Genomic DNA, 14,765 nt, shown 5'->3' with positions numbered 1-14,765 from the left:
TTTTTTTTTTTTTTTTTTTTTTTTTTATAGCCCCAGGCCCTGCAGGTCTTGTGCATATAATACTTGAATTGTTTTTAAAAGGGGAAGTATTGGGCCATACAAATGTAGTATCAATATGGTCATAGTGTTGGTGTTTACAGGCTAATAATATGAAATACAGAAACTGAACACTTTTATACAAGAACATGAATTAGTTGACCTTTATTTCATTTTTCCAGACTCCCAAACCTGATAGAAAAATATCCTTGAGCCTAGTAGACAAATTTACCAAAGGTAACTAGCCCTTTACTCTGACCGACTGGGTCAAGATAGATACATTGTAGTAACCACTGATTTCTCAAAGATTTACCAAACTGGAAATGATAAATTAATGAAAAAAAGTGTCACTTCTTGAACTACCAAAGTGTGTATATCGAGGCAGATTCAATTACTTTAAAGGACAAAAGAGATGGATGGGGAAGGGGAGAGAACCTTAATGCAAACATATAGGTGAAATAATTTAAAATAAATTTTAAGCAAAAAAGGTTAATTTAACTATAAAATAACCTTTAAAATGCTCACAGTTTACTTAAATGTAAGCCAAAGCAAGTTCTGTTAAATATATGAAGATAAGTTAAAATATCTATGGCACACATTTTCACAAAAAAAGTTAAGGCAGAGACCAACATTTTATATAAAAATAGTTGGGCAGATTTCTAAAGAAGGAAATAGTAACCATTTTTCTTGATGAGCTTTGTTAATACAAGTTTATAAATACCTTTATATACACAGACACTAGATCAATAGAATGGATGGAATAGTTCAGTGGGCATCCATCAAGTGTGTAAGCCAAGATGATATATCCTGGACCATAGTGGAGGTACTCAAATTTAGGATTTATAATAGTCTTCTTGCTACACATACTAATACATATAATAAAAATGAAATATAAATATTCATTTTCACAGAGAAATTCAGCTTTACATTCGTTTACAAAGCTTGTGAACCTTGCCCAAAAGGACATACTTATATTCAGTTGAAAAGAATGAGCTACCTTATATGTGTTGTAAGCAAATTAACATAACATAAAACACTTATGGAATAATACTTAAACTTTCAGGTAAGTTGCTTCTTTTCAAACTAACATATTTAGTGTAACTAAATTAGAAACTGTCTTGGCTATAAATTGGCTAAGATCCTCATCTTTTAGCGAAGTTGGTCTGTTAATGTGCTGAGATTACTTAAGCATAGCATTACACTGGGCTTTTCAGTGTAGTTTGAATCCTAACTCTACTGGCCTTACACTGAAGTAAAGATAAACGATAATCGATACTTACAGGGATGTATTCAATTTAATCTAAAAGTAGATCTTGAATATAAGTAAGAATAATAGTTACATAATTTACTACTACTAAAAGAATCTACTTTAGAAGAACTGCATCTGGCTTTTCCTGGAGTGAAAATGCCTTTTGTAAGTGTTAATTACATTTAGTGTGTGTGCACATACTATACATACATACATATATATATATACATATATATATATATACATACACATATATACACACACACACACACACACACATACACACACATGCGTGCACTTTGTAGTTATATATGTAAAATAAGTTTAACAATTACATATGTAATTTCTATTACAGAGCACAGTTACTCTGAAGAGATACTTCAAGAGGATTGCTATAATTTCCTTTTGTTTTATACATTTTGAACACTTTGCCTTATCAAGATGAGATTTTTACTCAGAATTAATTTGCATTCAGTTTACATCCATGCTCTGCTGCATGGAAACCAAAACATTTTGTTATAAATTTTTGGTTCAGCTGACACCAAAAGGAAGTTTTTGTTTGCACTCCACTTTTCCTGCACACCTACAGCATTTTAAAAACTTTAATGAAAGCTCTGTAGAAAAAAGTCCCTATTTTCATGGGTGGGACCAGAAAATTCCAGAGGCATTGTTCTTTTTGATGTGAAACTTTTCTATGAGATTTGGCTTGCACTCAGCTGAATTCTGGGTCTATTAAAACCAATGGGAGCTTTGCCACTGATTATTTTGAGAAACATTTGATGCTTGACTGAATACAAACAAAAAACAAAAATACTCCTGCAATGTGTGTTTTTTCCCCTGCATGGAAAAGTGTAGATGGAAACAAAAGCTAACTGAAAAATACGTTTATGAAAACAGTTTCACATCATGCAGCAAAGGACCTGATTTTCAATCATTTTCATTACATTGCTGGGATTCACTATTTAGCTGTTCTCTATTATAGAAATTAATTTGCATTCTGGACAACATCAGGTTAGTCCTTTGGCACCAGAATAATTTTCTCCAACAGTAATATTCATTGCCTTTAATAGCTGTACCAGAAATATCACAAGTGCCTATTTATTACCAGATCATCATTTGTGAGCCCAGAAGTTGGTAATATGTCTGCAGTCCCTAACATACCCATGACAGGTTCTTTTTTTCCTCCACATCATCTTATTATTGTTGGCTTCTTTGTCAAAAACACGTGTAGTTTGTAAAAGAACATATAGTAAAGAGAAACCAACCCCCACAAAACAACCTAAACTAAAAAAAAAAAATGCCACACACACGTATAACTAAAGATATCCGTAAAATGGAAAAGAATGCACCTGCTAGAAATTATTTATTGCCTATATAAAGTTGTAAAAAAATCCTAAAAAAGATCACATAATTTAACGTGGCTTTGAAGATGGTGTTACATTTCAGAGGTAGTATGTGTAAAATGTAATACAGAACTGTAAAGGAATTATTTGCTTAACTCAGTAATAGAGTAAAATGTTTACTTTTACCACAGGACTGACCAGAAAACATTTCCCTTGAGAGAACTTTCTTAACAGTCTCCTTTCTTGTTAGAGGTTTGGCTTTTTTGTTAAATCACACATTTCTGTCTTTTGCATCCTTGAGCAAAATGTTAGTCATATGTTTACAGAGAAAAAAGCTCTTTGATTTAAGTAACCCTGTGGATTCTTCTATGGAAACAGTGTAGTATAGTGCCGTCTGCCAAAGACGGTTCCAGTTTTCTGGTACCATGTAGCTTTTTGCTCACCGCTTATTCTTATGATGCAAACTTTGGCAAGTGTGGTAAAATATTAAATGGTTAGACAAGCCTGACAATACAAAAAGATGGTTCTGATGCCTCCGATTAATTGGCCAGAGTTAACTGGAGTCAGAACATGAATGACATAGGATAACCAAGTAACTCATACACTCTTTCTGTTTTTTTAGAAACAGACAGAGACTTGTCTTGAAGTTGAAAGAATATTTGAAAGACACCAGGCCCTCTGCAGGTAAGGCAGCCTGGTATATAACTGGTTGATGCTGAAGGGTCTGGGCAGTAGGACTAGAGGTAGTAAAGTAACTTTTTGGTTGCAATGTTACCAGTTTTTCTTACTTTTTTAATGGTTTCAGATGCTTTAAATATTTCCTTTCTTCGCACCATGAAAATCCTGAGAATAAGAATCCACTAAAGTATGAACAGAAAAGACAGCACTTCAAGACTAATTTTAAGGTTACTAATATGGTAGCAAAAGTGCAGTCCAATTTGCAGCAGTCTAAGCTCTGTTACAAAAGTTTTCACCAAACTGATACTATACAATAGGATTGTGATTATATCACTTCATTATTAGATATCCCTGCTATTTTTTCATTTGGCAAAGGAATTGAGTAGATTCCCAATGTAGAGAGAGAAGAGAATTTAGCAAGGTAAGTTAAAAATGCAGCATGCTCACCTATACCCTTTGCTCCTTCCATTTTTTCTGTGAAGCTGTGAAGCCTGTGGCTTGCTTATTTTTGGAGTTTTGGGGTTTTTTTAAAGCAAAACCTCTTTCAAGTAGAGTGCTACCTGGCAAGCGACAATTTAAGAAAATGGATGCTTTCTTAATAGACCTGCTTTCCATAGGCATTTAGAACTATATTTGCTTAAAAAGTAGTGACTAGAAATATTTAAGTTTTGTTAGCGCTGCTTCAGGTGCACCCTTCCTCATGTATTAACAAATTTGCAAGCAAATGGGCTATCATGGCTCCTCACAAGGAAGTAGCACCAGATTTCCGGTTTAAAGTGCACGTCTGTTGCTCTGAATTGGCATTTTCCACTTCACGCTTTCTTCAGAAGGACACAGATCTTTGTAATTCAGATCACAATAGATTTCTTAGGAATAAATAATGTCAGTGAGGTCATCCCTCACTGATCAAGCAAACTGGAGCCTTAGCAGCAAGATGATGGAAGGTTCTTCAACTCGCTGCACTTTTGTAGCTGTTATTGAAGTTCATGATGTAAAGGAGTAAAATAGCTGCTTTTTTAATGTTTCCTTTGTGCTACCACAGGAACATCTACTATTATTTCCCTTCTTTGTCATGAAACTAGCATCCTTCTGGCAATCTACATGTAGTGGAAGATAAACTAACGTCTAACATGCTCTATTTTTCCACCAATGAACAGAGGAAATAATTGTAAACCAATATCCTAAAAGTGGTCAGGATCACCAGAGCCATCAGCAGCACTTTATCAGCCGAAGAAAACCTAGAATTCCTTCAGAAGATGAGTATGCGCAGGTATCTGCTTCTGGGTCTGAAAAGTGCTTCAGCTACCTATCGAGATAAATTTGGTGGGAAGAATGGACAGAAAATATAAGGCTAAAGAAACAGATGTTGCCCTTTCATCCATAGACTAAACTCCCAGTCAGTTGGGTTAATTGAAGTTATACCAATTCAAGTTGGGACTGAATTTGGCTGGAATCATCTAGAGATGGCAGCATTGTTTTTGCTAGTAGTGTACTGATTACAGACCCACAGAAAAGGCTTCAAAACTCTCTCATGAACATTTCATATTAATAGTGTGTGCACCGTCCTAAGTGAACACTGGCCCAATCAGATCTCAATAAGGTGGGTTGTGGGAAGGAACAAATGAAGAACTATGATATGGGAATGTTGTTACATCGCTTTCTTGATTGGAGCCTGTGAGCCTGATTACCTGGATTTCAGAAGAGACTATCAAAGCATGAAGCCATGAGCCACATATCTGGTGAAAGTATGCATCTGAGGTGTAGACTTCCGAAGTGGACATTCATATTTTTAAAAGATTATTATTCCGAATTGTTGTTACCATACTGTGCCTTTAAAAAAAAAAATAAGTCTGCTGCTTTTTGTACAGGATGAAAACATTTTTAAAACTACTAGCACTGGGAATATCTCAGGACATATGGATTAAGATCATTTTAAGGAAAAGCACTATAATAGCTGTACAGAACTACCCCTACAAAGTATCTCATTAAATAGGAGCATATTTTATACACAATATTTCTTCTCAGTTATCCTCCTGTTGCCAATTGTTTCTGGATGTGAAAACATGGCTGCTTTGCAATAAATACTTTTTTTACCCTGTGTTGCAGAAAACTAAGCATATTGTTGCTCAAAGGGATAAACCAGGCGCAGACCCCAGGCCTAATATTCTAGGTGCTAGCAATAGATGTTGCATTTATCCCTGGACAAGTTGTGCCTGTGTTCGTCCTGGAACAGAAATATTCATTGATTGATGCGTAGTAAACACATCACCTTTTTTATTAGAGTTTAGTAAGCTGCTGAATACTCTGCTGCATTTTTGTCATGCATTTAATGATGAAATCCTGGGATAACCATTTAGACTTACTTTACAATGTCTCAGGATACACTGTTAGAATTTCTTACCCCATGGACCTTTTTAGGATTTCTTCTGGGGCAAAAGACATGGGCATCTGAGGCTAAAAACAGACATCAGATTTCTCTTGGGGCAAAGCCCGTTATTCTGGGATCCTAAAAGTCCACTTTAAGTAGCTATGAAGTATCAGAGCTAACATTTTTCCAGGACAACTGCAGCTAATTTGAGTTGTCATTCAAACTGCAATTGTTCCATGCCTGTTTTGGTGCAGAGTCAAAACCCCTGGAGGATCAGACCCGGGATAAGCTGTTTTTACCCTAAAGGATTGCACTTTTTTCCAGGATAAGTGCAGTATCTGTAGCTTATGAATCAGCATTCCAGCTCACTGATCAAAGAGATTCCCAAATAAATGTTTCAGCTAGGTGTAGTTCATCCAAAATTAAACTGACTGAATTAGTTTGACAACATCAGGGCAAAATCAAGAGAGAAAAATGAAGGGCAGTGATAAAATTCTGTTGTAAAAAGTGAAATTGCTACAGGCTCTGGGCCCATGAAATTAAAAATTAGAATTTAAAAACTGCTGTTTGTTGTCAGACCAAGCAAAGGAAAAGTAGATTGGAAGTAGGGGTCCAATGAGAGAACTAGGGTCATACCACCATTACTTTAAATTTTTACAATAAAACTCACTAAAAGCATGAAGCTTAACTGTCTCATGTATCTTCCCTTTGGGGAAAGTACTGTCAACAGGCACTGTTAACTCAATGCAGAATATGCATAATCAATCACGTCTGTTATCTCAAGGTATACAGTATGGTAAACGAAATCTATGCTGTATTTAAGTGTAGTACCATAATTCTTATTTACAGTCCTGTACTGAAATGACTGGGACTGTAAAAAAAGTGCAGATCATTTTCAGGAAGGACATCAAAATCTGGCTGTCAGGAAAAGCCTGAATTTGTAGCTATGCTATACAATAGGTGAAGAACCTACAATGGATCCTTTGGTATCAGTGGGTGCCTTTTTAATATTTCAGTGTCTTTTTACCCTAACTTCTTTACATTGACACTTATCCAGATGTGGAGTCAGCAGCTTGCTTTTTGCTGTATTATTCTGTGAGTTGGGTAGTAGTGGTTTTCCTGACCTGTGTAGGGAGTGTATGTATTTAATTGAGCTGTGGCATAGTGTGTATCAGTAGTAGTTTTTATACTAGCCCTGGATTATTATCATTTTTTTTATTAACAGTATCACGTACTGTGCTTGGCACCCAACAGCACTGCTAAGGTTTTCTCCATGCCTTGCAGCACAAACACAGGAGTAGAGAGAAACCAAAAGAACAAGGCTTGTAATAGATGGTAATGGTGCAGAAAGGATTAAGCCATAAAGATGCAGAACAGAACAGGTATTCAGAGCAGAATTTGAGTAAAATACATTTAACCAATAGCAAGTTAATTGAAAAAGAAATAAGGGTTTTTCTCAACACTTACAACAATTTAGAACTATTTAGAAAATACCAGGTTGTTCAATCCTGACACACAATGTACAGTAAGCAGTACCAGTAATTTAAGCAGAATTACTCAGAGGAAGGTGCAATTCAGTATAAGAGCAGAAGCATCTGGCTCTCAACTTGGTGAGACCTAGGGTTTCAATGAGGCCTGTGTGGAAACATTCAGATTAGATATTACAAAGTTTGAGCTATATGCCGCAGTATTACGTAGTATACTGAATTTATCTGAGTGCATCAACATACACTGATTTTATTAAATGAGATGTGAGATTCAATTTCAAATGGCTGCCAAGAAAGGACAAGATAGCTTCAGCCACTGTCAACAATTAAGTATACACTTTGGAAACTGCAACTAAAATAATACTTTGTTAACACCTGGTGTCTGGTGAGAAAACAACACAGCAATTTGTCAAATTCGGGTAATTAGTAAGGACCTTGTCACATGGGACACTTAGGCATATGTTTTATTTAGCTCCTAGTAAGCATTACTGTACTGTATGACAAGTTAGAATGTGTTCTGAGTAGTCGCACAGTAATGTTTATTATGATCTCAGCCTGCTCTGGACAGGGCCGAAGCTGGCAGGGATTCCTTCCCCCATCCCAACATTGGCCCTGGCACCAGGTGCTACAGCTCACATGTCCACCCATGAGTACATACAAGCTCTGTACTGAGCCTGCACCTTCCCCAGCATATCTCTAGCACTGTTCAGCCCAGGAGTTCCTACCCCTGGCATGCTGGGGTGATCTGGGTTTCTGCTGTTGGTGGCAAGTGGAAGGAGGCACAGGGAACAAAGCCTTTTGCAGCTGGATCTGTGGGGAGAACTGGGTCTCTGCTGCTGGCAGTCTGAATTGGCTCCAGTGTGATGCTGCTGGGGCTGGGACTGACAATCAGCTGACTGCCATCCCAGCATCACACAGTAGTTTTGGACTTGCTCCAGTGCAGTGCTGGGGCCAAAAATCAACAGATTGTTAGTCCCAGACCTGGCACTGCACCAGAATTTTGAACTTTTATTATCTCTGATAATCTCTGAGCAGTCTGATAATAGCAGAACATACTACTTAATACAATCTGGAGATATTCTTCCCACAAAATATTTTAACATTTTGTTACAATACAATCTCACGTTGCATGTTTTACTGCTTGAACATGTGAAAACTCACATTTTAAGTGCAGTTAGCACATCCTAAGTGTAATGTGCAACATGGCCCTAAATGAATTACACTGTGGGAATTTGTAAGGTAGAACAACTCAAGGGGTGGACTGACAACCGTCTTTGGCTGATGGCACTGCTACAACAGAATGAAGCAGTGTGGAAAATCTACCCAACTGATGTTTAAACCTTGAACACAGCCATTGCTATTCAGGCTTTCTAAAATCCAGTGCAATAAAAGCATTACTATGACCATACAACTCTAGCTATTGGTGTAAGATATCATCTAATCCCATCACTACAGTGAGAATATTAGAAACATTTCTTTTTCCAGTAACCAAGAATTTTCAGGGAGGGTCTAAGTTTTTACAACATTTAAGACTGCTTCTGTACATCAATAATTTATTAAAGCTAATTCAAATGTTTCAGTTAGTCTTCCAAATGGTTTTCAGGCATTTTGGTGAGATAATGGGTGACTCAACAATTTGTAGTTACATACAAAAAAGCATTTTTTAAATTTAATCTCTGATTTAATTCAAATTTTCACAGGAGTCCAAGAACAGTTCATTACAAGCCCATTATTCTATCTGAATTCCCAATTTTTAGTCCACCTACCTGAGTAAGAAGGGAGTAAGGGGAAAGGCAATGGTTACAACAAACAGGACTGGTGAATTTAATGTGACAAGCAGATTGAAATATTACCTGGCTGTATAACACTGGACAGTTGTTTTCCATTCTTGGATCCCTGCTCAGAATAGGTTTTGCTACAAAGTAAGAGTTATTTTGGAAATTAGACGTTACCCTAATCAAGGCAGAGGTGCTAAAAACTAAACATTTTGTTATATAGCTTTCTGGCTCGCCAAACACAAAGTTCCATATTTCTCGTCTCTGCAAAACTGCAGCCACATTATCCCATTCCCCCTTCGGCAAGGTCTGCCTACTTCTCTCAGGTTTTTCTGATTGAAGGATATCAGGTAACAAATGCAGTTATCTTCAAATGCACACCTGTTAGGCAGCCTAAAAGTGTTGTATGTATTTTTTTCCTCCAAAGATCACAAACTGTCTGAGGCATTTTTCTCTGATAAAGATGACAAGCTGAATGAGGTATCATCAGGCTCTGGAGACGGATGATTGAAATCCATCTCTTCTAATTCAGGAGGTAAATCTGACAGCAGTGCCTATAATAAAAAAGGATGCTTTTTAGGAAAAAAATTGAAATTTGGTCACATTTTCCACATTTCATAGTAACTCTGCAATTACTTACATACCAAAAAAGATTGCTTTTTCTGCATTTTTTCAGTCAGTGGTGAAATTCCCTATATAAAAGGCAGAGCAGAAAGCTGTCTAAAAATGAAGCATCTGCTACCATAGCCAAAAGGTCATTTCCCACCAGATAACAAGTTTGTTTCTTGTTATTATAGAGGAATACTGTGAAACCTTACGTATGAATGATAGCAAATTACCATATTTTAAATAACCATTGCATCTCAATATGAGTTCATAGGTGGCTATCCAAAGATGAATTCCAAAGCATAAAGAGGAAGATTTTTTTTCCTTTTAGGGAACAAAAAAAAAATGCCCCAAATATTAGCTTATGATTTCTTTCTGTTCCTGCAATAACTGTTCATCATGGCAGTAAATTTTCCTTTCTTGTTCTTTCATTAGTAGCTATGTTTTCCTGACTGTAAGGCATACATTTCCTTTTTCAGATTTTCTTGGTAGTATAGCTGAATCCATGAACTTCTAATAGTGGAAGCTTTCCACTGCTAGAAATGTTTCTGAGTGAGGGAGAGTACAGGTGTTCAGTCTGCAACTGACCTCTCCCCTCTTCCCAGGACCTAGTGGTTTCAGCCTGGGGAAAGTGTGGGGAACAGTCAGTGGCTGCTCCTGTGCTCCCATTCCAAGAGGGACTGGAGTAGCTGTGCAAAGTCCTCTGCCCACTCCTCAGACTGGGAACCCTGGGCCATTTTTACATGTGTTCTGGGATGCAGTGCTGGGTGCTTTAATTAGTGAGCTTCACTAATTAAAAGTGCCTGTGCGTCACATGTATCAGTATTTTTCTCCCAGAACTGCTTTTTTTGTTTTGTGAGAAACTGTATGCACGCTTGCACATTCAATTTCTACTGAGGAGCTGCATCTCTCCTATAGAAACATGCCTGTACGTGGCCTTAGGCTGTATACATGCAAGGGCACACTAACATTAACAAGTTTTGTCACTTTTTTTTGACAGGATGATTACATGTTGCTCAACATATGCACTTTTGTAACTAAGCATGTTGCAAGAACTATAGCAAATCAAACCCTTTGTCCAAAAACAATAAAGAAAATGAAGCTACATATCTTAAAAGATTCCCAGAATGGCTTCATGAATTAAACAATCTGTTGTGTGCCTATAGGAACATTACTATATTACAGTGCATATTTTAAAAAGCAGCCAAATTAGGCTATCCTTATAGATATAACCCTGCAGCATATTAGTATCAGGATGAAGATCTGGGCCCCTATGTATAAAGTCATTAGGAGGTTACTTTCATTGATATTTCAGTCCCAAGACCTTGATGTCTTTTATAAAGCATAAACAATGTTTACTTATTTTACGTGGGAAAATATTCCCAGTGTTCAGACTATGAACGCAAAACTGTGCACAGACAGGACCTGAACCAAAAGCCCAGAAAAACATGGGTTTACAGTTAAATATGTATATGCATGCTTTGATGGATAGGGCCATGGGCCTCCTAACAAATTCATTATATGAAAGTGAGGTAGTAACGCTATTTTCTTTTTGCTTTTGGTTTCTTTTTTAAATATCTGAATAGAAGAAAAAAACTCATTGCTTAATTGGCATCACATTATGCATTAACCTACACTCATTTTTATGCTAGATTCTCAGCTGGTGTAAATCCACAAAGAAATAAGTGGAGACTATACCAACATCTACACCATGGTATGTTCTGACCTTTTCCTTTTTATTAAAATGAAAATCAAACATATTTCTAAAACGAAGTCTACTTTAGCATATGACAATAACAATTCCTCAGAGCAACATAAAACAAGAGTAGAGAAAGGAAGGGTATTTATTTAAAGCACTGGAGCAGAACTGAAGAGATCTGGGCTTTATTCCTGGCTCAGCCTTGGACTACATCTGTGATACAATGCAATCTGTGCAATTTCCCTCTTCAAAATAAGCATAATACTTCCACTTTCCTACCCTTTGTCTCTGTTGTCTAGGTTGCAAGATCTTTTAGGCTGGGACTTTCACTGTGTGCGCAATGTCTAGGATGAAGAAGACCCTGATCTCAGTTTGAGCCTATAAGCACTACAGAATATAAATACATATGAAAATGATGGAACACACACAAAAAAGATGAAAACAACTCATTGCTGTCTCCTTCTGGCCTTACCTGCTGCTGTTCTTTATCATCTGATTTGATAGCCAGTATCAAGCTTCTAGTAAATGTCTGTAGTTCAAAGTATTTCTGTTTGTGATTTTCCAATTCGTTTTCAATGAATCTAACTTCTTCATTCTGAGGGGAAAACAGATATAATTCTGGAAATAATAATTAACATTAGATAATTTTAAGTATCTTCACATGTACCTATATTAAACAAAATGGAAAAGAACAGTCTGTTACTATTGTGGTAAAAATAAAATTGGGTAAACTCAAATAATTCTAGTGTATAAAAATGTCTTGTGAATGTACCATCATGGAAAAACTCCTCAGGGAGAGCATACTACTGTCTGATCTTATTACTTGTGTTTGAAAATTAAGCACTAAGACAGAACAAGGCATGTTTTATGAGGCTTTAGAAAGGAATACAATTGGAGATTTCTGATTGGCTTTTAGTGATGTCATCCTAGACCTGTAATGCCCTATAAGCGCATAGGCCAAACCATTTATTACTATGCTGTAGAAATGCATAATAGCAATCATGCAAGCAGAGATGATGTTTTTCAGGGAAATTAATGCACACTGCTAAAGTATGAGATTGATATGTGAGAATCTTAAAAAGACCAGCTTTTTACCCTATAAAAGAAAACTCGAGCTTCCATTTAAAAAAACAATAAACCTTAGCTCGCTCTCTCTCTCAAAAAAAAAAAAAAAAGATAATCTTGAATATGGAAACTATTTGTGAGGGAGTGAAAGAAGATGGCAGCAAGGTTCCAATTCTGGAAAAGGAGTCCAGAAGTGGAGATGCATGGGGAAAAAGAACACAAGACTCTCCACTGCCACTCAAATGCATATGCTCTTCACATAAAGAGCCAGGTAGGGGTAAGGGATATCCCAAAGAATCATTTCACTAAGCCTCCTTAAAATCCTTGGATTGTTTTTTTAATATTGATATCTTTACACTGGACAATACCCATTTCATTTGGGCACAGGAAGGAAATTGTTTAACAGATTCATGAAAAGCACTACAATAATGTCTGCTTTTTAAATGCTTGAGGCTAGGACATTGCCACATCCTATTTAGGCAGGCAAGTCACAGATTAGGGCAGTACAGCTACAGCCACAGCAAAGAAGGATGAAAAGGTCCTTCTTTTAAACTTATCATATGAGGGATACATCAAACAGTGCCTGTGGCTCCTGGCACCAACCCAAACCATGCCACAGCATGGCTGTGCAGAACAACCAATCTGTTATTGCTGCCTTTTGATACCACTGTTTATTCAAGCTGCAGAAATATATATTTTTAATATTTAATTTCCCTTCCCATGGCTGCAATAGCCATTTCCTATCCAATTCAAATTCAACCTTCACGAGTAACTAGACATTTTTAGCATCTAATTGCTGTTCAACTATCTATGTAAAAGAGCTGATAGTTTCTCATTCTTGATTTCCATTGTCCATACAACTTCAGACACAAGAAAGATCCAAATGGATCCAAATAGAGATCCCAAATAAATAGATAATGAAAATCACCACAGCTGATGAATTTATTGCCAATTTATTGCCAGGCCCAGGAAAAAAAACCTATGCACTAATTGCAAGATGGTCTCTGTATCACATTTGTGGCTATCCTGACAAAGGAGTGTAGAGAAGCATTGAAAATGCCTACACTGTGGCTAGAGAATTTCAATGAGATATTTTCCAAGTGTTCTATAAACAGTAAACTACATTTATCACTGTGTTTGCAAACCACTAGTTTAATATACAGGAGGAAAATCTATTTGTGAGCTATTTAGGTTCAGCTTCATGTCTGACAAGCATTCTTGCTAATAATTCCCACCACACCCTTTAGCGCCAAAGTTTAACAGTGTGCGTGCATGCATGCATGTGTGCACACATGCAAACTATAACATTATAATTATGTATTGCACTTGAATGTATATGTTCAAAAATAATTTCTTTCACTTTAAAAATATTGCTTTCTCTAAGTTATTTCTTTTTGCAAGGATATTGTAATATAAAGAAGATAACTCTTTTCTTTTTAGCTTTTTAAGATTAAGACAACGCATGTCTGCAAAAGATGGCTGAATGACAGAACTTAACAAATTATCCAGAAATAACAATGGAAACAAAGGAACCAAAGATGAGCAAACCATATCACAAGAAGCACAGCATTTCTCCTATAATTACCAGTCTTCCAAACACATGTGCCTAATTCTAAAGATGAGAGCATAATGTAGTCTCAGGCAATTCAGTCTTCAATTTCTGCCTTGAATTTTGTATTTCTTCCCTCCTTGTCAAGCTAAGAATTTCTGAATGTAAAGTTAATTATGCATACGTGCACACGCACATGCATGCATACACACACTCACATGTACACATTCAAGTGCTTTCCAGTGTCCCGATTCTTGTTAGGCTCCTTTTGAAAAATGTGATATGCAGCACCTAAAACAATCATTAGCTTGAGGAATCTGAATGATGGTGCTATAGCAGAGATGCTACAAAAATGCTGTAAATTATATTGTTGTTAATGTGCCACTAACATTAAAATAGTTTTAATTATCATAATTTTGCCCAGGATTCACTATTCATTAAAAAATAAATAAAAGTTATGTAGATAATGTCAATCACAATATTTTAGCCATTTGACATGACTTTATGTTACTTATTGTAAGGATAAACTGTAAATCAGAACCCAGAGTGGGTCCTTTTGATCTAATACTTGAGAGTCCATCCTAACTGTTAGGTCTAGTTGTAGATCAAGTCGAGCAGTTGTCTTCTGTGAGTGCCTACATGTTCAGGTTTACAGATACAAGTTTAAGAAATGAAGGGTCTGAGATGAACATCAGAAGCAGTTTTGTTCTCCAGATTCACATAATTTACAAAGGAGAAATTCCTGACAGTGGAAATTTAAATAAATTTCAACACTTTTTTATTTGACTTTTACATATTAAATATAAAAGCTCAAAAAAATCAAAATCCTCAAAATTCAGGTTTCTATGTTTATTCACAAATATATTACTGCTACAGCCATTTTTTAGCTCCTGGTAGAAGCAAGGGATTG

The 14,765-nt window shown here is 36.4% G+C and overlaps 1 protein-coding gene across 3 annotated transcripts in view; it reads right to left on the bottom strand.

Moving 5' to 3' along the window:
* Positions 1 to 7,797: 7,797 nt before the first annotated feature.
* Positions 7,798 to 14,765, bottom strand: part of HDX (highly divergent homeobox) — a 119,501-nt gene continuing 112,533 nt past the window's right edge. For 2 of the 3 annotated variants that reach the window (XM_019521385.1, XM_019521388.1), the window contains 2 exons: positions 11,714 to 11,836; positions 7,798 to 9,490 (listed from right to left, as the gene is read on the bottom strand). In XM_019521385.1, coding sequence (XP_019376930.1) covers positions 9,365 to 9,490; positions 11,714 to 11,836 — 249 coding nt within the window. In that variant the 3' untranslated portion in view covers positions 7,798 to 9,364. Of the gene's footprint in view, positions 9,491 to 11,713; positions 11,860 to 14,765 lie in introns of all 3 variants that reach the window. The other variant, XM_019521387.1, reaches the window with a different exon arrangement.

Source organism: Gavialis gangeticus, unplaced genomic scaffold (genome assembly GCF_001723915.1).
Source record: "Gavialis gangeticus isolate Ggan-Ray unplaced genomic scaffold, GavGan_comp1, whole genome shotgun sequence".
Classification (NCBI taxonomy): Eukaryota; Metazoa; Chordata; order Crocodylia; family Gavialidae; genus Gavialis; species Gavialis gangeticus.
Note: the sequence above shows the minus strand (reverse complement) of the source record. Positions and strands in the feature narration are given on the sequence as shown.